This window comes from Typopeltis vanoorti, chromosome 19, assembly GCF_054136105.1.
Source record: "Typopeltis vanoorti isolate ZY-2024b chromosome 19, IOZ_Tvanoo_1.0, whole genome shotgun sequence".
NCBI classification, from domain to species: Eukaryota; Metazoa; Arthropoda; class Arachnida; order Uropygi; family Thelyphonidae; genus Typopeltis; species Typopeltis vanoorti.
In genome coordinates, this window is record NC_143567.1 from 110,792,491 (window position 1) to 110,818,092 (window position 25,602).

The following is a 25,602-nucleotide window of genomic DNA, read 5'->3' on the forward strand; positions in this document are numbered from 1 at the left end:
ATGATTATGTAAAGATATCTTTACTCAGTATTTATGGTAGGAAAGCGGCAGAACAGAAGAAATAGTTCAGTTACTAAGTGATTACTTTACAAGGGCATAGGACGTGAGCATTGACATAGATGAATGGGAGATACTCAGTATATTGAAAAATATCAATATGAATACAACAGTGGGCTTGGATGGTATGCCTTCTCATGTGCTATGGGAATGTGCAAGCTGGCAGTGCCTCTGATGAAGTTTGTTAATCTAAGTCTTAGCTCTGGCAAGATTCCAAGGGAATGAAAGAGGATAAGATAGTTTCACTACATAAAGGTGGCTCCAAGACAGAAGCATCAAATTCCAGACCAGTTAGTATCTCTGGAGTGGTGGTTAAAGTATTGTAAAAGTAAAATTCAGGAGTGGGAAGAATAGACATATGATACTTTATAGGGTTCAGCATGGCTTTGTAAGAAGTAGGTCCTGCCTCAGTAATTTATTCACATTTTATAATAAATTGACAGTAGAATGGTATAAAGGAAAAAATGGCTATATCATGATACTGGTGGACTTTGCAGAGGCATTTGACAGAGTACTGCATGGTAAACTATTACATAAGTTGGAGCAAATGGGAATGGATATGAGGCTGATGACTGATAAGTTTTAAAAGCTACTTAGGTGGCGCTTTTTGGAATTGTCAGTTAGTGTTTAATTTTGAGCATAATGTACTGAAGATGCCTGTGACACACAGGCGAAAATTATACTATTAAATAATCTTTCTACGTGAGTTTTTTTTCCGTTATTTATTTTGTATTGATGACTGATAGACATACATCAGAGGGTGGTTTTTGGCAGAGTGGAATCAAGGTGAATGAAGGTAACTAATGGAGTGTCCCAGAGCTCTGTACTAGGACCACTACTCTTTAATTTGTATATTAATGATATAACAGAAGATTTGAAGGGGGACATTCAGTTATTTGCCATGATGCTCCCTAGTTGATAACGGTGATGTAGATATCTTATAAGATGATTTAAATAAATTGGCAGTGTGGGCAAAGAACAATGTTGAAGGGTACAATGTCCCATTATTCTTCCAGTTGCTCTACAGAGTCACTACTTTCTAACCTTGTATCATATGCAGACGATTGCACATCCTATTTTAATTAAAATTAGTTAATTATACAATTAACATTTCTGAAGGGGAAAAAATTAGACTAGAGATTGACAATAAGATTACCATCTTATCAATCAACAACTACTTGTCGATATTGGAGATAGCCTATGCAACTGACCCAATAACAACTAAAAATAAATAAATAAATAAAATCTTCTGCCACAGTAATTTAGAAAGTAATATATTTCCTATCTTGGATTATATAATTTTTTAAGATTGCACTTAATTGCATATAATTATAATCATCTTTAAAATAATTTCAGGGATATTGGTAATATTAAACCAAGGGTTTTACAGCAGCGACATCCTGGTGATAATGTTTGGAGTGGAGAAGCTACTCGGACTAGAGATTACCATCTGACTGCCAATCAAGAAATAACTGTCAATATTGGAGACCAGCCTATGCAAGTGACCCAACAACAAGAAAAAAAAGAAAGGCCAGTATGGATGACAGAAAGTACTGTGCGAAAGGCTGAAAATGAGCAAGTAAGTTTTGAAGAATTGCACTTGAAAATTTATTTGTTGTTTTTTTCCCTTTATTTTTTATTTTAATTTTTATTTTTTCTGAGTATTTGTTGCCAGGAAATTTTAACTTTAATTATTTCCAGTCTCTTTTTCCAGTTCTCTTATCAATCATTTTTTTCTATATTTTATATAATTACCACAAAACATTTTTAATAAAGAATTTTTACTGAAAGTTCTAAAACTTTTACTATTTTTAATAAAGAACTGGTTACTCATTATAAAAATTATAGAAACAATTAATGGTTAATTAACAACATCTACCTCAATTCTCATATAAGCCTCTGTCACATTAGTAACTGCAAAATATCCACCAGAATGATACACCTGCAAAGTGATCACTCAACAACTGAACCTAACCTAATAACGCAAAAGTAAAAATTGAATACTTGAATATTTTGTCTAACTGTAGTTGAGACAATTTTGTAAACTTTTTAAGTGCACTAGTTTTGCTTTTATTTATTTTTTTATATATCTGATCCACACATCAAAAGGTCTATAGCACATCAGTACTGTGTGTGGGCAAGAGGAATAGAAGAAAGGAGTAATCTGTTCACATTTTGCTTGAATAGTTGTAATTTTTGGGGAAGACAGAGTGGGGAAAGACTGTTCCAAATTACAAAAGTAGATGGAATAAAAGAAGAGACAGTGAAATTGGTTCGGTGAGTTTTAAGATAAACTGTAAAAAGGTGTTGGTTAGCAGTGGCTCTTATTTTAATGATTTTGAAGGAGAGTGGAGGAATAATAGTGGCCAACTCATCAGAGCACTGTCTATGAAAGTATCTGTACTTTAATGCAGAAACTTAACACCTGTGTGAGAAGGATTGAAGTGGGTTTGTGAGAGAGAGATCATTAATTAACCTGATTGCCCTCTTCTGGATAAAATCGAGTAATTGTATAGAGAATTTTGGTGCACCTCCCCAAATATGGAAGCAATTTTCCATGGCTGGGTGGATTTGGGCTTTGTATAGAGTTAGCAGCTGTGAAGGTGTGAAGCTGTATCTTGTGCAAAAAGTACACCAACATTTTTTTTTTTTTTTAGCTGCTGCAGAAGTTATAGTTGAAATGTGGTTGTGCCAGGAAAGATTGGAGTTGCAGGTCGGTCTAATACAGGGGTTCCCAACTTTTTTGGTCCCCATACCCCCTTGGCTTTTAGTAAATTATCCGGTACCCCCTATTGATTATAATACGAAATAAATTGTTAAGTTACCATACAGATTCAAAGAATATAAGAAATAAATAGTAATTAAGTTTTCATAAAAGCTTTATTCGGTAAATAAACCAATTACATTATCATAAAATTGTAAAATCGACTAGTGAGACCCTTGATTCTGTTTCTTATCCACCAACAGTTTTTGAAATAGATACCCGCATATCATGTTCAGGCTCCAGTTTGTTTCTTGTTTTGGACTTGATTGATAACAGAACTGGGAATCCTGATTCACATAGATAAGTTGTTATAAATGGAATTATAGCCATGTAAGCACGTTTGGTGATAACGGGATAAGTTCTCTAAGCATACACCAAAAATTTTTTAACTTCATTGATTGGAATTCAATTTGGAGTTTCTTGTTATTGCAGAGATCAATTAGCTCGTCTTTCACTGGGTCATTGGCACTAATTTTTTCTAAATCAGTATGAAAAGGGTTGCATATCCAGACTTCATTCATTTGGTCAGGAGGAATTATTCTTGCAAGTGCCTCTTTCAAAGTTTTTAAATGTAATATAATGCTATCACGAACTTCCTGTTTTAGTTCATATGCCGGATCTGAAGTGATTTCATCAAGAGATTTGAAATTGGCAAAGTTACCTAACTCCACCTTTCTTCCCCAGAGAGTCAATTTTTCTTCAGCCTCCACAAGAATGACATCTGTACCTTGCAGTGAAATGTTCGCAGAATTAAGAATTCCAAATACATCAGAAAGATAAGATCCAAAATCTCAAAGTTTGGATCTTTGAAATATGAAGCAAAAGCAGATTCTTTTTCGACTAAAAAAATTTCAATTAAATTTCTAAGTTCAACAACCCTTCCTAAAACATTTCCTCTGGATAACCATCATACTTCTGTATGAAGTAGCAGTACAATATGATCTGCTCCAAACCTCTTTACACAAAGAGTTAAACACATGGTGATTCAATGCTTTTGCTTTGATAAAATTCACAACTTGAACAACAACAACATCCAAAACGACTTTCAAATTACGTGGAAGTGTTTTAGATGCTAAAGTATACTGGTGAAGGATGCAGTGGCTTGTAAAAATATTTGGGTTGATTTCTTTAACTAAAGCCGTGAAACCTGATTTTCCCCAACATAGCAGGAGAACCGTCAGTACAAATAGATTTTACTAATTCCCATGAAAGGCCATTTGAATCAAAAAAATCATTCACCAAATTCATAATGTCCACTGCCTTTGTTGTTTCTTCCAAGGGTTTACAAAAAAGAAATTCCTCTTTTATTTCATTCTGATGTATATATCTAGTAAAAACAAGAAGCTGTGTGCAGTTAGAGACATCTGTTGATTCATCCAACTGTAAACTAATTCTTGCTGGACTTTTCTTGATTTCCTCCACTACCTGTACACGTATGTCTTCTGACATTTTTCGAATCCAATCACAAATTGTATTATTTGATAATGGTATTTGTGTAATTTTCTCTTTTGCTTCTTTACCACATATCAACTCAACCATGTCCATTGCACACGGCTTCACTAATGTCTCAGCAATTGTATGTGGTTTCTTTTCTTTGGCGACCCTCAATGCAATGCGATAACTGGCCTCCAGTACTGGCTTCTTCTGGGTAATAAATCCATGGTCATGAAGTGTGATATTCTTACCAAATCGTGCTCATTTTATTCTAAATGAGGACTCTGACTTGTTAGAATGTTTGGGATGACCATTCTGAAGATGCTCTCTCAATTTTGATGGCTTCATGCTGCCATTGCTGAATATCTTGGAGCAAATGAAACACTGCGGCTTTTGCACACCTTCGTCAAGCACAAAAGTAAAACCATATTGCACATATGAATCTTGATAACAACGTTTCTTTGGCATGATCATTTCTTGGGTCTGCGAAAATAATATTTTTTTGTATATAAATCTTGATCTAACCTTTCATTTTAAAAATAAGCTAAAAAATAAATAATATTTTAATGTATTTAAATCTTGATCTATCCTTTCATTTTTAGAATAGGCTAAAAATAAACTATAAGTTATTACGATTAAATTAAAATTTAGTCAGCAAAAGTGAAGTCGGCAAAAGTAATTTAGCTAACCTATGCTTATCACTAAAATGTGTATACTGTGAGCATGTCGAAATGAAGCAGTTGGAGTGTGTACCATACAGTACGTCACGCACATGCGCAGGAGGTGCAGATGCCACAGAGGCGAGCCTCGAGGGAGCGCTGATCTGGCAATTTCACTAGCTATCTTGAATCTTAACTAGGCATTTTGAGTTATGGGAACCTGCAGTGAGAAAAAAAGTCTATGCAACCTCACTGTGTCCGTGTCCAAAAAAGAGACCTGAAATGTTGCTGGTGTGGCTGATAGACAGTACCAACATGGAATAGCCCGGAAATGTTGATAACATAACTATTTTTGGAATATATTAATAGCATAATATACTTATTTACCTGCTATTCACTGTACCCTACCCCTGGACAAGCTTCCTGTACCTCCTGGGGGCACAGGTACCACAGGTTGGGAACCCCTGGTCTAATAAGAGAAATCTGATTGTGTTTGGTTATCACAGTATTACTGAAGTGAGGTGGAGGAGGGAAGAGGGAAGTGAGCTCTTTCATTAGAGAGATCTGACAAAACTGGGTTTTGGTGGCATTGAAGTTTACAAGATTTTCCTTGCCCCCACTAAGATATAGCTAGGAGATCTCGATTCAGGTCCTTGGTCGTGGTAGAGCGTGAGGATTCTGATACTTGAGCACTACGAGGTTTGTCGAACGAAAAGGAGCAATGGAGTGTACTGTCATCAGCAAAGCTATAGAAGCAGGTCAACAAGGGGAAGAGAGTGGGTGAAGGAGCAGAACTCTGGGGTACTCTTGCATTGGTGGGGAAATTTGAAGAGAGTAGGCCCTCCACCATGACATGTCATGAGCCACCAGTGAGAAAGTTGGCGAGGGGATCCAGTTGTAGAGTGAGGAAGACAGAGCATAGGATGACAGTTTGTTAACTAGGCCCCTATGCCAAATGTTGAATCTATTTGAAATAGATTAAAAAGAAAAAGAAAAAAAACATTGTGTAGGAAATATAAAGAAAAAGGTGATCAACATGAGTAGTACAAAGTGCAACCCAGAATGGTGACTACTATGGTAAAAAAGGCCAAATCTGATTATGAGCAAAAATTAGCCAAGCAGGCCAAAGTGAATCCAAATGAGTTTTTTCATTATGTAGCAAGTAAGGAATAATGACTGTGGAAGGATGACCTTAATCAATGCTGATGGTAGAAAGTTTACAGAAGCAAAAGAAATAGATCAGTCACTTTGAAAAGGTGTATCATCCAGGTGGAAATTTTGCAGTTACTGATGTGACAGAGTAGGGTGATGTGAGAATTGAGGTAGATGAACTGGAGGTACCTAACATATTAAAAAATATCAGTATGAATACAACTGTGGGATCAAACAAACATGTAGAAAGGCTTATGTGTTCGTTGTTCATGTTGTTTAATTTTGATGGTATATATCAGAACACAGAATTATAAATAAATAATTATTTATTGACTTATTGCTGATATTTCGCTGGTGTTATAAAAGATACATCCGGCACTATCAATATGGCAAATCAGGCCTAGCAGACCATGCTCTGGATATACCCCTGCAGATAGGATCAACTGGAAGAAAACAAGTACTGCACAGAAGCTTTTACAAGTCAGAGAGATTGTTCTTAGATGCAACAGAAGCCCTGAAACATACTCCAAATCTCAACAAATATGGCTGTAGATTGGGAGACAGTCATCTTAAGACATAACTAGCTTGCTCTGCTTTCTCTCTCTCTCTCTCTCTCTCTTTTTTTTTTTAAATTTTTTTTAGGACTTCAGTCTTTGTGTTATTGCTACAATATATATATATATATATATATATATATATATTTAGATAGCGGGTGGCTAATTAGAACTTTAATCTTTGTGTTGTTGCTACAATTTTGTGGAACTAGTCCCTTTGTTACACCATGTTGTTGTACTGTGAAAACTGTGTTTTTGTGCTCTGAAGATGCTGGTTATAACACCAGCGAATATCAGTGATAAGTCAATAAATAATTATTTACTTATAATTCTGTGTTCTGATATATACTGTCAAAATTAAACATGTGAGATTAAACAGTATGTCAGCTCATATACTATAAGAATGTGCAAGAGAATTGGCATTGTCCCTGACGAAGTTGTTCAATCTAAGTCTCATCTCTGGCAGGTTCCAAGGGAGTGGAAAGAGGGTAAGATAGTACCACTGCATAAGGGTGGCTCCAAAACAGAAGTCGCAAATTATAGATCAATTAATATCTCAGGAGTGGTGGCTAAAGTATTGAAAAGGTTGTTTAAAGGTAAAATCCATCAGTGGGTGGATGGGAATACAATACTGTATAGTAGGCAGCATGACTGTGTAAAAAGTATGTCCTGCTTTGCAATTGACTAATGTTTTATAATGTGAGAGCTGAACTCACTCACTGGACCTTCTTGTCCAATGGCTGTAATCCCCATAAGATAGACAAAATACTAAATACTCTCAAGAGATCCCCTCCATTGTCTACCACAGAAAACTACAACAAAACTGTCACATTCCATACATTAAAGGCACATCTGAAAAGATATCTAGGGTGCTTAACAAACATCAACTACACACCATATTTAAACTGTATGTGAAATTGGCAACTCTCATCTCTTCACCCAAGGACAGAATCTCTCCTTTATCACATCCAGGAGTTTGTGAAGTGCTCTGTTTGTGTCATTGGGCCTACCATGGATAGATAGGAAGAACTGTGGACATCTGCCTCAGTGAATATAAAAAAATATATCCAGCACTATCACTATAGCAAGTCAAGTCTAGCAGACCATACTTGAGATACCCCTGCACACAGGATCGATTGGAAAAAAATAAAAGTGCTACACAGAAGCCTTGAAACATACTCCAAACCTTAACAAGTAGGGCTGTATAAATTTGCCAAAGATTTGGGAGACAGTCATTTTAAGACCAAACTAATACCTGCTTTCTCTCTCTCTTTTCAACATAGATGGCACCTAATTAGAACTTTAGTCTTAGTGTTGCATGTTACAATTGTTCAAACTAATCCCATTGTTATACCAGATTGTGGTTGTCTCGCATACTCTGACAAACTTTTGTGCTCTGAAGATGCTGGATACCAGCGAAATATCAGCAATAAGTTAATAGTTATTTTCTTATTAGTCTGTGTGATCATCTATACTGTTAAAAATAATCAACATGTACAATGAACACATAAGCTTTCCAACACATTTCAGCAAGAAGACATAGTAAGTATACAGGTGTTGGATTAATTGATTGGCTTCAGGTGGACTGGCAGATGGATCAGTAATCTGAGTATGCTGATGATACAGTACTCTGTTGTAGTTGACAAGGAAGAAATAGGATGAATCCTTGACAGAGTTAATGCAAATCATCAAGAACAAAGGACTTAAATCAACCCTAGCAAGACATACTGACAAAGATAATGATCCTCAAAGGAAATATAGACATGGAAGATCCTGACCAGGTTTATCTTAATGAAGAAATAATTTAGGAAATTAGCAAATTCAAGTACCTGGGATCTGTTGTGAATGAAATATTGCTGTTCAGAAGACATCAGATTAGCAGTCCCTAAAAAAGCAGTCAAAGACCTGTCTAAAAGTTGAGGAATTTGGATGCAACTGTTTTTTTTTTTTTTTTTCAATAACAACTTATGGATGTGAAAGTTGGAACCCAAAGAAGACTATTGAGGATCTGATATACCGGAAAGCAGACAAATGAATGGGTGGTAGACTCTTTAAGGGTATTGAGAGAAGAAATCTGAAATACATTGAACACACTGAAGGAATGGAAAGAGGATTTCTCAAAACAGTAATAGAAGATCATTGAGATGTTGTGTCTGGAGAGACTGGGCTTCAGAGTATTGAAGGCTCCAGAAAAGAATGCAACAGGACCTTCTCCCCAGGAGGTGGAGAACTGGTGTGGCATATCATCGAGTGGAGTAACCATGTGGCATCTGATGATGTCCAATGAATCTGTGAATGGATTCCCTCATAATGGGATCCATATTGCTGAACATGTAGAATTTTCACTTAAATTGGGAGTGAAAGATATGTAAATACAAGGCAAATGATCATGATAAGCTTAAGATGCAGCTCAAAGCATTACTGTGGTATAAGAATCAGCAATGGAAGCATGTTACTTGTGCATGGTAGATGTTCAAAGGCGTGGGGGGGGGGCCGAAGAAAGTGATATCTGAGTATACCCATGGTGAGGAGGATAAAATGAGGTAGGAGTCAGAGGATAAATACTCTCCGACCACACATGCAAGGACCCTGGCTGGCACAGTGCCAAGTAGAGTCATTTCATGTTGAAGGGGAGAAAGGAATATGGCGATGAATGAATTCACCACCAACATGCGAAATCACATATAAAGTATGTGATTTCACATGTTGGTGATTCCAACTGTTGTGCAAGAAAAATTGTTATCACTTTAAAAACTAGAATTTTCATAAAAGAAAACCAATTTTTCAATGTATAATAATAAACACTTATCATTGATTACCCTATAATCGGAATCGATTTGCCTTCTTCTGCCATGCACAGAAGTGTTGAGGGGTCTCGCATCTGTAGTCGGACAGTAGTATCATTAAGCAGTATCTGGGGGAAGTGGATAAATTGTTGTAGAGAGTATATAAGGAAAAAGGTGATCGGTAACTTTATGCTCACAAGCAGTACATGATACAAGCAAGATTGATGACCAGCATGGTAAGAAGGCAAAATCATGGAAGACAAGAAATTAGTCTAGTAGGTCAAAAGAAATCCCAAAGAGTTCTTTTGTTATGTAGCATGTGAAAAGAAAAATGACCACTGAAAGATTGTAATAAGCTGTGATGGTAACAAAGTGACAGAATCACATAAAATAGTTGAGTTACTGATGGAAAGGGTCTGTCATCCAAGTGAAGATATTACTGTGACAGGAACTAATGGGTAGAGTGCATGCAGCAGGATGATTTTATTCATTTCCACTGAGATTGCAACAGCTTAGGATGTTGTAGAATGGAAATATGGCCATTGGATTAAATGAAATATCAGCTCATGTATTATGAGAATGTGAACATGAATTGATGTTGCTTTAGACAAGGCTTTAACTTGAATCTCAGTTCTGGTAAACCCAAAAAAGTAGTAGGAGGGCAAAATCCATTGCATAAAGCAGGCTCAAAGACAAATTATTGCCCGATCTCAAGAGTGGTAGTAAAGATATTGGAAATGTTGGTCCAAGACAGGATTCAGTCGGGGGCAAATAAGAATATGATATTCTATGAGGACAGCATTGCTTTGTGAAAAATAGGTCATGCCTTAGTAATTTATTCACTTTTCATAATAGAGTGATAGTTGCATACCGTATAATGACTGCTGGATTTCGTAAAGGCATTTGACAGGATACTGCATGGAACTTTGTTACACAAATAGGAGCAGGTACTGGTAGATATGAAACTGGTGATATGGATACAAGGGTGGCTGATGGACAGATACTAAAGTAGTATATTTACTATTTAACTTGTATATTAATGATATTTGCAAAGATTTGGATGGAGATATTCAGTTGTTTGCAGATGATGCAAAGTTGGGACGAACCATAAAGAGTAGTGAAGATGTTGTGGCCTTGCAAGAAGACTTGAATAAATTGAGTGATTGTCACGGAAATTGGGATGTGAGTTCAATGTTGCAAAATGTAAGGTTTTAAAATTTGGAAAACAAAGATGGGATGCAGAATTTATGCTTGGTGAGAATATATTGTTGGAAGTAGAGGAAATAAGAGATCTGGGGGGTGATAGTGGATAAGGATCTAAAATTTAGGGGACACAGCCAAAATTGTGAAGACAACACAAAGACTTCTGGGAATGATGCGGAGGACACTAACGTGTAGAAGTAGGGAGATTCTTGTTCCATTGTATAAGGCTCTGATTAGGCCACACATGGACTATTGTGCCCAGATTTGGTCACTGGGTTTTCAGAAGGATGAAGAGATGTTGGAAAGGGTCCAAAGGCGACTGACTAAGGTAGTTTCTGACCTCTGGAATGTTGATTATGAGGAAAGATTGAGAAGATGTAATTTGCAGAGTCTAGTGGAGAGAAGGAAGAGGGGAGATATGATAGAGACTTACAAGTTGGTAAGGGGTTGTTATAAGATAAATGGTGGAGAAGTTCTATTCTACAGAAAATAGTGGGAGATCAGGGGAGAACCAGAGGTCATCCCTGGAAACTGTATAAAGAGAGTGTGAGTAGGGGAGTGAGAGGCAGGTTTTTTTCGTGCAGAGTTGTAAATGAGTGGAATGCCTTGCCTGAGAGTGTGGTGTCTGCAAGGAGTTTGAGTGTGTTTAAGACACGGTATGATGAGATGTATGTGTGATAAAAGGACCTCCCAGATGAGTCATTGACTCCATGAGGTCTTGTTTAATAATAATAATAATAATAATATGCAGGAACAGAATTCAAGAAAAAGCAGTTGACTAGCAGTGTGCCACAGGACAGTGCTTGGATCACTAGTGTTTAATTTATTCATAAATGATTTGAAGGGAAATATTTAGTTTATTGCTGATGATACAAAATTAAGTAGTTAATAGTTAATGGAGATATAGAGAATTTGCAGCATGATTTGAACAGTATTGGTAAAAGTTTCTCCAAGGATATTAGCCCATAAACAACAGAATATCATAACAGCCAAAATAACTGCACAGCCATTTAACTTATATATTATCCAAGTCTATGCACCAACTGAATATCACTCAGAAAAAGAGTTGGTAATCGTCATCATCACATTCCTACCATGTACCCTCAAGAGGTTTACAGGATATGATGGTACTACATGAAAAATTTACATCATTACTAACTTCCTATCTACAATTTTCCACCAAATCAGTCTGTTACTTGTCAAGACTCCAACATTATCAGATTTTACATTTCTATTCTGTAAGGCAATTTTTACCGTATCAGTCATTTTCCTGCCAACTTAGCAGAGAACACCTGTTTTGCTAATCTTTCCTTGCCCATTCTGTTTGAGCGACCATACCACCTGAGATTAGCTCTGCTAACGCAGTCCTGGATACTGACAATGTCAAGTTCTTTCCTAATATCCTCGTTTTTAATATGATATTGCCATTGATGCCATTTGTTCATTCCCCTAATCTTTCTCAGGACTCTCATATCTGTAGTCTCTAGTCTTTGGTCAAGTGTTTTACTTCTGACCCAGCTCTCAGATCCATAAGTTAAAACTGGTTTGAACACTGTCTTGTATACAGCTAATTTAGTGTTCCAACTAATTTCTGTCTTATTCCATATGAATTTATTCAATTGACTTCCTACCATACCAACTTTATTGATTCTGTTATCTATTTCCATATTTAATTTACCATCTTCACTAAGAATCGTGCCTAAGTAGCTGAAATGTTATACTTGTTCCACAGGTTCTCCATTCACAACGCAGTTAACATTTTCAATGCTTCTCACTATTTTCATTGTCTTTGTCTTATTGCTGACCTTTATACCATATCTATTACAAGTTATTCAATTTGGTCAGGGAATCTTGCAGACTTGTAGTGGATTTATTTAGAATTATAACATCATCCGCATAAAGCAATGAGCTGACATTAACATCTCCAATTTTGATATCATGTTTAATACCACTTTCCTTCATAATGTGATCCATATAGATAATGAATAACAGAGGGGATAATGTACATCCTTGTCTCACACCAGATTTAACATTAAACCATCTTCCTGTACTTCCTTCAACTCTAACTGCTGACATACAACTCAAATAAAGACTAAGTATTGCTTCATATAATGCCCCATTGAACCATATAACTGTAGCATATTGAATAGCTTCTCTCTTGTCATATGCCTTTTCCAGATCGACAAAACGTACATACAGATCTTTGTTATATTCCCATGCTTTCTCGACTATTTGTCATAAAGTGAAGATCTGATCCTGACAGCCTCTATTTGGCCTGAATTGAGCTTGTTCTTCACCAAGCTTTTCTTCCACAATTCTTCTCAACTGTTTCTCATGTATACTCGCAAAAATCTTACCAGGAACACTCAGTAGAGAAATAGCTCTGTAATTCTCACATCTAGTTTTATTTCCCTTTTTATATATGGGTACTATGAGAGCTCTACTCCGATCATCGGGAATTCATCGCTCTGTCCAGACCTTCCGAACTATGCAGTGCAGCCACTGTAAGACTTTTATACCACCATACTTGAGCATTTCTGGTTGAATATCATCTATTCCTTCTTTCTTTCCGCCTTTCAGGCTTTTGATTGCCTTTTCTACTTCAAGTATGGATATGTATTCCTGACTGCATGCCTGGTCAGTGTTTTTTACCACTGTGCTGTCAACACTGCTTCTTTCATTTAGCAATTTTTCAAAGTAATTACTCCATACTTCAAGGATATCTTTTTCTCCGGTTTTCATGTCACCTTTATCATCTCTCATTCCTTTTATAACACACTCCTCCATTTCGGAGCTTCTGCAACAACCTCCAGAATATCTTCTCACCCCTTGATATTTATTTTCTATGTTCTTACCAAAGTCTTCCAATGACTTTTGTTTAGATAGTTTTACACAGTGTTTAGCTTTCTTACATTTGTCTCTGTATTCTCTAAGAACAAAAGCTGACTTATTTGCCAGGAACTTTTGATAGGCTTTCTTCTTTTCCTTCACTGCCTCTTTAACTTCCTGTGTTCACCATGGAGTTTTGATTTTACTATCCTTGCAGACAACCTCATTAGATGCTTCTCTGGCTGAATCAGCAGGGTTTTCTTCAAGGCTTGTCACTGAATCTCCAATATTTGGTTCCTGTGCTCAAACACTTTCATTTTTTCTTCAATAATCTGTGTGTATTTTAGTCTACAGTTCACATCTGAGAGCTGCTCAACTTTATTATTATTATTATTCGTGACACCTCCAAGGATTCCAATGACTCATCCAGAGAGGACACCCACTATGCAACTGTCTCCACCACTACACTGAACTTCTGCTATCAGTAGTCTCTGTCAATGCTGTCTACCGTCCGCTACAACTAGTATTTATTGTCTGTAAATTGCATGTGTTCCGAAGGGCTGATTTGTCTGTATGCTGGAAAAATCCTGCTACCTCCGTATGAGATCAGCTAATTCACCTTCTATTGAAAAAGTCTACATAAAGATTCCTCCCATCACGATGAGAATCGAACTTAGGTCTATTCCAATCGAAGGGCACAGTCTACCATCGTTTTTCCAATTGCGCTACGGAGGCGATAAATTTTCGCTTTAAGACTTTCTTACATGTTATTCTTTTCAAATTGAAATTCAATTTTATCCTGCTCAAGACTAAATAGTGATCACTTTCGATTTCAAATCCTCTGTACACTCTGGTGTCCTGTACCAGGGAGAAAACATCACTATCGACAATCACATAGTCAGTGAGACTTTTCTTATTCCTTGCCTCTTCTCTCCATGTGAATTTGTGCACATTTTATGTTGGAACATGGTGTTAGTAATAACCAGTCCATGTCCTGAGCAGATATCCAACAGGTATTTGCTATTATTATTATCTTTGCTCTTTTCTCCAAATTTTCCCAAAATATTTTTGTATGTCTGACAATCATTTCCTACTCTGCTATTTAGATCCCCAACAATGATCAACTTTTCCTTTTTCATTGTGTCATTTGCTTTCTCTATAGCCTCAAAAAATTCCTTCACTTCTCCCTTAGTAGGAACCTTCTGTGGGACCTGTGTTCTCTCCAGGACCTTTTGAATGGGCAAACTGCCCTGCTGGTATTACTGACCACCCTGCTAATTAATGTTGTGAATTGAGATGGCTAAATAATGAGCAAGAATGGAAAAATAATTTATGACATTTTTAATTAATAGTGATGAGAAATTGAACTGAAGAGTCTTGATACTCGTGAGACCAGTTCAATTTCTTGCATTGCAAGCCAATCTCGAGAGCTTCGGATATTCACTTTGATGCATACCACTCCATACATGATAGAAGAACAAAAATTGGGATCTCGAATACAACAGTATCGGTTGCAAAGAAGATCTTTTACGAAAGAGACTTTTTTCTTTCAAACATCAAAATTATGTATTTTGATGTTTGAAAGAAATAAATTGTGAAAATTGAGCGAATTCGAATTGAAGGCAAAAATTTATGTTAAAAATCTACATTTATTTTTCTTAATAATGGTTTTTGTTCGATGCAAAAATGTGTTTTTGTTCGAAGATCGTGAGTCAAGTATTTAACATTTTATTTTGTAAATGCAATAGGCCTGTGCATCAAATATAGTTGTGATCTCGGGGAATTCTCGAAACTCGAGGACTATGTCGTCAGTCTCGTGTGATACCAATTCCCATTCTTAGTAATTAATACTTATGAATAGCAAAATTGCGACATAATGCACGTTATGTGTCTCGGGTATTACTGTTAGTGCAAATTCAGTGATTTGTTCTGATTAATTTAATAACAGTGATATTATATTTATTAAATTACCCCATAATGAGTAAATAGTCAAGTCAGAAAACCACACTCTTCAGTTATTTTAAGAAAGATGAAACCGATAAGCCTAGTAGCAAAGACACCAAACCAACTATAGAATCATCGATTTCTGCAGAGTCTCTTTCAAATGTAAAACGTGCATCTAAACAATACTTATCGGGTACAGTGAGTGGTTTAAAAAATTCGATTGGTTAGTGGTGAAAGATAATGGAATGATGTGTTCCACATGTATGAAATACGGAAAGAGACGACCCACAAACAAGGAAGTGATTTGAGTAACTATGCCATGCACAAGACTTCAAAAAGAAAGCTTAGTTGACCATGAACAAAGCAAGTGACACACTGATTCTTGTTCACATATAATTGATAAATATATACTAGAAGAAACTGGAATAGGGCAAATTGAAAAATCAATTTCAATTTTGAATAACTTGCAGAGAGATGCTTTTCTGGCAGCTTTAAGATCTATGTATTGGTTAGCAAAAAATGAGTTACCATATACTACATTATTTGAAAAATTGCTTGAGCATTGCAAGGCTATGGGCTGTTCCTACTTAGAACATCTTAATGTTGGTAAAAATGCACATTATACCTCAGAAAGAATAAAGCAAGAGTTGATTGATATTTTAGCATCAATAATTAGATAATTAGATCTGAAATACTGAAAAATATACATTCTGCAGATTATTTCAGTGTTTTATGTGATGAAACTACAGACGTCTCAGTTTTAAAACAGCTGATTGTGTACATTAAATATGCTTGTCAACTTAGAAAAGAGGATTAGTTTTGTATCAACTTGCAATATCATTGATGGCAAAGCTGAGACTATAACTAACAAAATAATTGAAACTCTTGACAGTCCAGGCTTAAAAACTTGTAATCTGGTGGGCCTAGGATCTGAAGGAGCAACTGTCATGATTGCAAAGCAAAAGGGAGTTGCAAAACTGCTCAAAGATAAAACAGATGGACTCATGGTCAACTGTCATTGTGTAAACCACTGAATGGCTGTTGCTAGTGCCCAAGCAGCTGTTGAAGTGCCTTATTTACTCATGTTTAATGATATCTTAAGGCAACTGTTTTTCTTCTTCCAAAATTCCTCAGTCAGGATGGCTGGTTTAACCCAAATCCAAAATATACTGAACAGTCCTCAGATTATTAAAATGGCTAATGACACTAGATGGCTGTCTCATGATTCTGCAATACATTCTCTAAGAGAATGCATGGTGAGTGTTATTGCTGCATTGGAAAGAGAGGCCACTGAACGAAATGATATCACAGCTGAAGGTTTAAGTAAATATATCAGAACATACAATTTCGTAGCTTCACTAATGATGCTTTCAGATGTATTACCGCATTTATCTTACTTGTCTAGATCATGGCAAAGGCAAGATTTAACTGAAATAGAGTCAGTCTTAGAAGCCAGAAAACTATCCATCATGGAATTGAAAGACACCCCTGGCAGCCAATTTCAAAATCTTCATCAGCATCTTTCAGGTGAATGGTCAGACCTTCATATTGATTATTCAGATTCTAATGTTATTACATTTAAGACTACAATATATGATAAATACATAGGCACAGTTATTAAACACCTAGAAGCAAGATTTCCAGATATGCCAATCATTTCCTGCTTTTCAAGATTTTTCAAATGCATTAAGCCATGATCAATGTGAGGCTTCTGAGATTCTTTTTGATTATTATTCTAGAAATGGAAGTTCTGCAGTTTTAAACTATGAAAGTACTAAACTAGAATGGGCAGTTACATCAAAAATGATTAATGGACAGTCATACAAAAATCTAGATCCAAGACAAATACTGCTGAAATTAGCAACAACATCTGAGCTCAAAGAGTTCTCTGCATTAAAAAGGATAAAAACCTGTATGAGGAATCGCATCAGTCAGACCATTCTAAATAATCTGATACTGATTTCACTGGAGGGACCAGATTCAACAGATTTTAATTAGGAAAAACCTGCTGACAAATGGGCTTCTAAGAAAAAGAGAAGAATTAATGTATAGAATTTTAATCTATGAGCATTGCATGGATTTTCATAACTTAATGAGAAAATAAAGAAAAATCCTAGTCTTGTTTGTTATAATTACTATATAAAATATATCCTTGTTTGAAGTAATTTCTAATAATACATTTAGTTTAATCCTTTATCCAAGTGTGAGCAAAGAAAGCCTGGTATCTCCAACTCCGGGCCTGGCTCCCACTGAAGAGACCTCAATAAAGGTCGAAACTAGTCTAGTAGTGACCAATCCCTTAATGCATAACATTATACATATCCGCAAGGAGATGTGTTTTGCATTATGGGAGGTGCTGGGATAGGAGTTTTGGTATCTTGCTCCACCTTTGCTACAAGTTGTCTGGCGTTGTACTGCCTACCCTGGTAAGGTAGTACAACACCATATTCAGTCCTGAAGATATTTTCAGGCGCAAACTTTCTTTGCTCACACTTGGATAAGGGATTAAACTAAATTTATTATAGTCTAACCAAGTGAAAAATAAACTTATAATTTAAATTAAGGGGATATTAAATCCCACATTGTTTTAAAACCGAATAAGAAACTCAAAGATTGGAATCAGAGAGTTTCTTGCCGAATATAGTATAGTAAACTATAAAGTATTGGCCTTTCTTGCCGAATACTATATTCGGCAAGAAACTCTCTGATTCCAATCTTTGAGTTTCTTATTCGGTTTTAAAACAATGTGGGATTTAATATCCCCTTAATTTAAATAATGTTTTTGTTGCCGAAATGAAGCTTATTAGCTCTTTATATTTAAATAAACTTATAATTTCTAATAAAATTACTATTTTAATTTGTTATGAAAAACGGTCTTTCTTAACTCATTCAAAATTTTTGTATACCCGGCTAATACTTCATTACACCTGGCTGGTAAAAATTTCTGAGGAAAACACTGGGGACAATAGGCACAAATAAGTCTCATTGTCCAGTTCCCCATTCTGATATTTGCCCACATCACTCTACTTGAGACTGCCTGCCATTCAAGAAGATTAGCCTCGTATTTAGTGCTGAATACTATGGCTACTCCTTCTTTTCCTTGATTGTCATTTCCTGAATATAACATTTTGTATTTATTGCTCAGAAAGATCTCACCAGTTTTTGTCTTTTTTGTTTCAGTCACTCCTATTATGTCAATCTGGTAGTTATCTAATTCCTCAGCTAACTCCGTTTCTTTGCGATTCAGGCTTCTTATGTTGATAGCACCGATCTTTAACTCTGGTGATGTTGAGTTGGGGTGTGTTTTCAGATTTGTTCCAGTAGCTGAGTTTTCACTGTTTTGCCCTGGTTCCCTGGCGAAAACAACAGTCGACTTGTTTAACATGGAGATGGTAGTCTCTAGTACTAAATGAGATGATATTATTATAATGATGGACGAACTAAATGCAAAAGTAGGTTCAGAAAAAATCTCATTCTGCATGGGTAATCAAGGGCTTGGAATTAGAAATTAAAGGGGTGAAAGAGTGATCCAGTTCTGTGAAACCAATGACTTAATAATTGCAAACACATTATTTAAACATCCTCCCATAAACCTATATACATGGAAAAGCTCTCTAGACATCTATAGAAATCAAATTGATATATAATAATAAGCAAAAGATTCTAAAATGTGATAACAGAAACATAAACATATCCTGGAGCAAACCATAACAAGATATGATCATAACCCAGTGATTGCAAACATCAAAATAAAACTCAAGATACCAAACTAACCTAGTGATCCCAGATACATTGGAAAAAAAATACTTTCACCCGCACTTATTGACTGAGGGTGAAAGTTTAGTATTCGCATCCATCACATATACCAGTCATACAAATTGATTCTAACTTTCCAAGTGTGTGCGTAGTAAGGTTTACTACGCACAAAATATAAGTAAGCCAATAGTAAATCCAATTATTAGGCTGCATATTTTCATTCAGCCACTTTAAGTTGCCTTCAAATGGTTTTTTACTTACCATTATAGATACAAAATAGATTGTTAATACAGTAATGCTCTTCTCACTTGACAATATTCTTATTATTTAATCAGTCTTGCTCACTCTTGCAATACTTTTCTGAAGAAGAATTTCATAAAACGTCCATAAAATACATGATGTCTGGGATCCCTAAACTAACCATTCATAAGAGAAATATATAACTCAGACTCACTTAACAACTGAGAAGTTAAAGACTGCTTTATAAAAAAATTTACCTTAACAAGTCTGACACCGCAACTCACACAAAATAGAAGAACAATTGATGAAATTAACATGAACTGCCAAACTTTCAAAAATAGCATTAACAATCATCATTATCATCAAATTCCTGCCATGTACCCTCAAGGGGTGTACAAGATATGATAGTACTACATGAAAAATTTACATCATTACTAACTTCTTATCTACAATTTTCCTACAAATCAGTCTGTTACTTATCAAGATTCCAACATTATCAGATCTTATATTTTTATCGTCTAAGGCATTTTGTACTGTATCAATCCACCTATACCTTGGTCTTCCTCTGGGTCGTTTTCCTGCCAACCTGGCAGAGAACACTTGTTTTTTGCTAATCTTTCCTCGCCCATTCTGTTTAAGTGACCGTGCCACCTGAGATTAGCTCTGCTAACGCATTCCTGGATGTTGACAATGTCAAGTTCTTTCCTAATATCCTCGTTTTTAATATGATATTGCCATTGATGCCATCTGTTCACGCCTATAATCTTTCTCAGGACTGTCATATCTGCGGTCTCTAGTCTTTGGTCAAGTGTTTTACTTCTGACCCAGCTCTCAGATCCATAAGTTAAAACTGGTTTGAACACTGTCTTGTATATAGCTAATTTAGTGTTCTGACTAATTTCTCTCTTATTCCATATGGTGGGAAGTCAACTGAATTTATTCAGTTGACTTCCCACCATACCAGCTTTGCTGATTCTGTTGTCTATTTCTATATTTAATTTACCATCTTCAGTAAAAATCGTGCTTAAGTAGCTGAAATGTTTTACTTGTTCCACAGGTTCTCCATTCATAACACAGTTGACATTTTCAATGATTCTGCCTATTTTCATTGTCTTTGTCTTTTTATTGCTGACCTTCATACCATATCTATTACATCAGCTATTCAATTTAGTCAGAGAATCTTGCAGACTTGTTACAGATTTATTTAGAAGTATAACATCATCCGCATAAAGCAAAGAGCTGACATTAACATCTCCAATTTTGATATCATGTTTAATACCACTTCATAATGTGATCCATTTCGATAATGAATAACAGAGGAGCTAATGTACATCCTGTCTCATACCAGATTTAACATTAAACCATCTTTCTGTACTTCCTTCAATTCTAACTGCTGACTTACAACTCAAATAAAGACTAAGTATTGCTTGATATAATGCCCCATTGACACCATATAACTGTAGCGTATTGAATAATTTCTCTCTTGGCACCTTGTCATATGCTTTTTCCAAATCGACAAAACTTAAATACAGATCTCTGTTATATTCACATGCTTTCTCAACTATTTGTCATAAAGTGAAGATCTGATCCTGACAGCCTCTATTTGGCCTGAATCCAGCTTGTTCTTCACCAAGCTTTTCTTCCACAATTCTTCTCAACCATTTCTCAAGTTTACTTACATAGATCTTGCCAGGAACACTCAGTAGGGAAATACCTCTGTAATTCTCACATTCAGTTTTATTTCCCTTTTTATATATGGGTACTATGAGAGCTCTACTCCAATCATCGAGAATTCGTCCCTCTGTCCAGGCTTTCTGAACTATGCAGTGCAGCCACTGTAAGATTCTTATACCACCATACTTCAGTATTTCTGGTCGAATATCATCTACTCCAGCTGCCTTTCCACATTTCAAGCCTTTGATGACTTTTTCTACTTCAAGTATGGATATGTATTCCTGACTGCATGCCTGGTCAGTGTGTGTTTTACCACTGTGCTATCACTGCTTGTTTCATATAGCAGTTTTTCAAAGTAATTACTCCATACTTCAAGGATATCTTTTTCTCCTGTTTTCATGTCAGCTTTATCATCTCTAACTCCTTTTACAGCACTCTTTCCCCCCATTCCTAAGCTTCTTCAACAACCTCCAGAATATTTTGCCACCTTCTTGATATTTATTTTCTATATTCTTGCCAAAGTCTTCCCATGACTTTTGTTTAGCTAGTTTTACACAGTGTTTAGCATTCTTGCATTTGTCTCTGTATTCTCTAAATGCACAAGCTGATTTATTTGACAAAGGCATTAACTTGGATAAATGCAAAAATCTTTAGTTGATGGAACAAAGAAAACAGTCAAAGAACAAACCCAAATATAAAAGCATGAATAAAGAAATAAAAAAGAATTCAGGAAAGCCAAGGAGGAATGGATTAAGAATAAATGTACAGACAGAAAACCTTGATAGAAAGCACAGAACCAGAGAAATGACAAACAGTACAAATAAAGTAAATCACGCAAGTTTCATTAGAGATTCATACTAATTGATAAAAAAGAAATGATGGAAAAATGGGTTGAATATACAATGAAATTATATGAACAACAAAGAAATAATATTCTCAAACAAACAGATTTAGAAGGACCATCCATTTTACTTTGCAAAGTTGAAAATACTGTCAGAAAACTAAAACCACATAAATCTGCATGAATAGATAATATCTTTGCAGGGTGGTTGAGGAGCTCTACATGAAGGACTGAAATTCCTAACAAAATTATGTAATAAGATACATGAGACTGGATTCTACCTAAAGATATTAACCACTCAATTTATGTTCCAAGCCCCCTCAAAAAAACAAAAGCTACAACATGCGAAGAGTTCAGGACAATTAGCCTCATCAGTCAAGTATCAAAGTTCTCTTGTATGGTATTCTTGAAAGAAATAAAAGAAAAATAAACAGAAATAAGTGATACACAAAGTTTCCTTAAGGAAGATGTAGGTAGGAGAAGGTATTTTCAACATCAGAACCATTATAGAAAGATATTTAGAAAAATAAAAAAAAAATTGTATCTCTGTTTCATAGATCTCAAAAAGGCATTCAGCAATGTTCAACATGAGCAATTAATTGAAATTCTTTCAAAAATAGGCATGGACAGAAAAGACATTAGGCTAATAACTAATCTTTACTGGGAACAGACTGCATCTTTGAGAATAAATGGAGAGACCTCAGAAGAATTCCCAGTTCAAAAGGTGTGAGGCGAAGCTGTGTCTTGTCTCCGATTCTCTTTAACCTATACGCAGAAGAAATATTTAATAAAATTAGTATCCTCAAAGGAATTTATGTAGGGGCCAGAAATATTAATATTTCTGCTCCCTACATTAATACTAATATGCAGATGATACATTCCTAGCTGAAAACAAATATGACCTCAAGATGAAACCCTCAAGTACAGCTAACAGTATGGCCTCAATTTCAACTTTAAAAAGACAAAAATCATGATAATTTCAAAAGACCAAAAATATACATTGATATAAAAGGAAATAAACTAGAACAAGTGCAAACATATATATACCTCAGCTTGATCACAGCGAATAGAAGGACAAAAGATGAAATTATAAGGATTGATATTGCGAAGTCCATCTTCAATAATGTGTAAAGCCTAATGATATCCAGAGAACTAAATTTGAAAACAAGACTAAGAATCTCCAAATGTTACATACGGTCGACATTACTATATGGAGTAGAGACCTTGGCACTTTCCAATTTGAGTGTGAAATGTGGATGCTGTGAAGAATTCTGAGGATATCATGGAAAGACAAACAAAGAGGTACTAGAAAGAGTAGGTGAAAACAGAGCCTGATAAAAGAAATTAAAAAAGAAAAGTCAGCTATTTTGAACATATTCTTAGGCATTGCCTACAAAGGACACTTCTTGAAGGAAAGAGAGGGAGAGGAAGATAAAGACTTGAGTGGATGAAAAATATAGAATAATGGACCTATCTCTCATACGAGGAATGCAGCAGAGAGGCACACCACAGGACATGGGGGAGACACATGGAAGTCGATTTGGAGGGAGAGGACACATGAAAAGACAAGATTGGTAAAAGATAATATTATCTTTCTTTTTCAGATTATCCCTGATTGTTAGGGGAACTGCAATAGTTCTTAGGATTATTTCGTTATTGAAGAATACACTAACAAGCAGAGATAAAGAAGTTATAATTTCTTTTAATAAGGCTTTGATATCACATCATCTTGATTACTGTGCAGCAGTTTGGTCACCTGGGTTTCTTTAGAATGAGGTTGCTGTGGTCTAGAGGATCCAGAGTCAAGTGACCAAGATGGCCAATGGTCTGTGTACTGCTCCCTATGATGACAGATTGAGGATTTGTGGATTTCAGAAATTGGTTAATAGGTAGAAATGAGGGAATATGAAAAAAAGTTAGTAATGTAACTAACTGGGTTTTATAGGATTGATAAAGAAATTTTTTAGCACTTGGTTTTAGGGACAGAACAAGGGGTCATCCCTGAAAATTGAATAAGAACGTGGTTAGCAAGGGTGTAAGGACTAGATTTTTTTCCCTTGAAGAATGGAGAATAGGCTGCCAGTCAGTGCTTTGTTGGTTGAAGGCTATCACACAAAAACAAGGGTGGTCTGAAAAGTTCTCTGCCTAACAATGAAAAAACTAACTTATAATTTCAAAATTATTTTTATTTTTCAACATAATCTCCCTTAAGACTAATATATTTATTCCAGTGATGCTCCAGCGCCATTATCCCATCCCTGTAGTGGTTCTCAGTAAGATCTCCAAAATACCCCTCTACAGCTGCAATCACTTCTTGATTCGAAGAAAAACGCTGACCAGCGAGGAAGATTTTAGTTGTGGGAAGAGATAGAAGTCAGAGGGAGCCAAATCTGGGGAAGAGATTTGGGGATGTTCCAACAATTCATAGCAGATCCCTTAATTTTCCCATTGCCAAAATACCTTTGTGGGCAGGTTCATTGTCCTGATGAAAGATGACTTTTTTCCTTCTGCAAACCTGGTCTTTTCTCACGAATTTTTTTGTCTGGTTAAAAGATCAGAATAATATTCCCCAGTTATTGTTTTACCCTTTTCAAGATAATTAATAAACAAAATGCCTTTAGCATCCCAAAAGACTGATGCCATGACCTTTCCTGCTGATGGAACCGACTTTGTCTTATTTGGTGCTGAACAACCGGCTTCTATCCACTGATTTGATTGCTACTTGGATTCTGGTGTGTAATGATGAATCCAAGTTTCATCCATCGTAATAAATTGACGCACAAAATCAATTTTCATGCAAGTGCATTTTTGATCTGCTGTGAGCAAGAGTGGCACCGATCTTGTGCATTTTTCATTTGCAATTCTTCATGCAAAATATATCCTACACGTTCTTTTGAAATGCTTATAGTCTCAGCAATTTCATGCACTTTGACTCACCGTCATCCACTACCATAGCATTTCCCAAACTATGTTCTGCGGAACACCAGTGTTCTGAGCAAAGTGAATAAGTGTACCATGAAAAATGTTTAAAATTAATATGAGCCTGAAATGGTTTTAAATGCTGCGACAAGTTCAAACATGTTTGAAAATCAGGCGCTCCTCACGTTACGTGTGGGTTGTGCTTAAGGCCAGCGCTCGCTGGCCTTGACTCAGCCACCTTCAGTTGATAACACCTCCGAATGAAAGTAAGTACGGCGGTATCTATTCTAGGAAACGTGCAGCAAGGTCGATGCGATGTGGCCGCCTGTAGTGTGCACTGTCGCATTTTTGCAATGCGATACAGCGTGCTGCGGCAATAGTGTGTACTGAGCTTTACATTGAATGCAAGACCGATGATACTCGACTCTAACCAAGGTGTTCCATTAAAATTTCAGGATTTGTGAAGTGTTCCGTCATAGGAAAAGTTTGGGAAACCTTGCACTACCATATCGTGCACTTCATCAATGATTTCTGGTGTTCTTACACTTTTTTGGACATCCTTCACGTGGATCATCTTCAAGGCTGGTATGACCATGTTTAAACTCGGCAGCCCAATTCTTAATTGTTGAAAACGAAGAAGAGTGCCCATAATCTTTTATGAACTTCGAATGAATTTCTTTTACCGTTAAATCTTCTTTTACAAAGAATTTTATAACCGCACAATACTCATTCTTATCCATTTCAAGGGATACAGAAAAAAGAGATACTTTTGCTTCAGCCAGCTGTATAA

At 35.9% G+C, this 25,602-nt stretch overlaps 1 protein-coding gene and 1 long non-coding RNA gene across 2 annotated transcripts in view; one reads left to right on the top strand and one right to left on the bottom strand.

Moving 5' to 3' along the window:
* The window catches only part of LOC150096440 (general transcription factor IIE subunit 1-like), a 175,629-nt gene that overhangs the window by 91,164 nt on the left and 58,863 nt on the right, over positions 1 to 25,602 (top strand). The window contains exon 4 of the mRNA XM_090409095.1: positions 1,414 to 1,636. Coding sequence (XP_090265221.1) covers positions 1,414 to 1,636 — 223 coding nt within the window. The remainder of the gene's footprint in view (positions 1 to 1,413; positions 1,637 to 25,602) is intronic.
* LOC150096441 (uncharacterized) overlaps positions 1 to 25,602 on the bottom strand; it is a 131,568-nt gene that overhangs the window by 4,273 nt on the left and 101,693 nt on the right. The gene's annotated exons all lie outside the window — the stretch shown is intronic.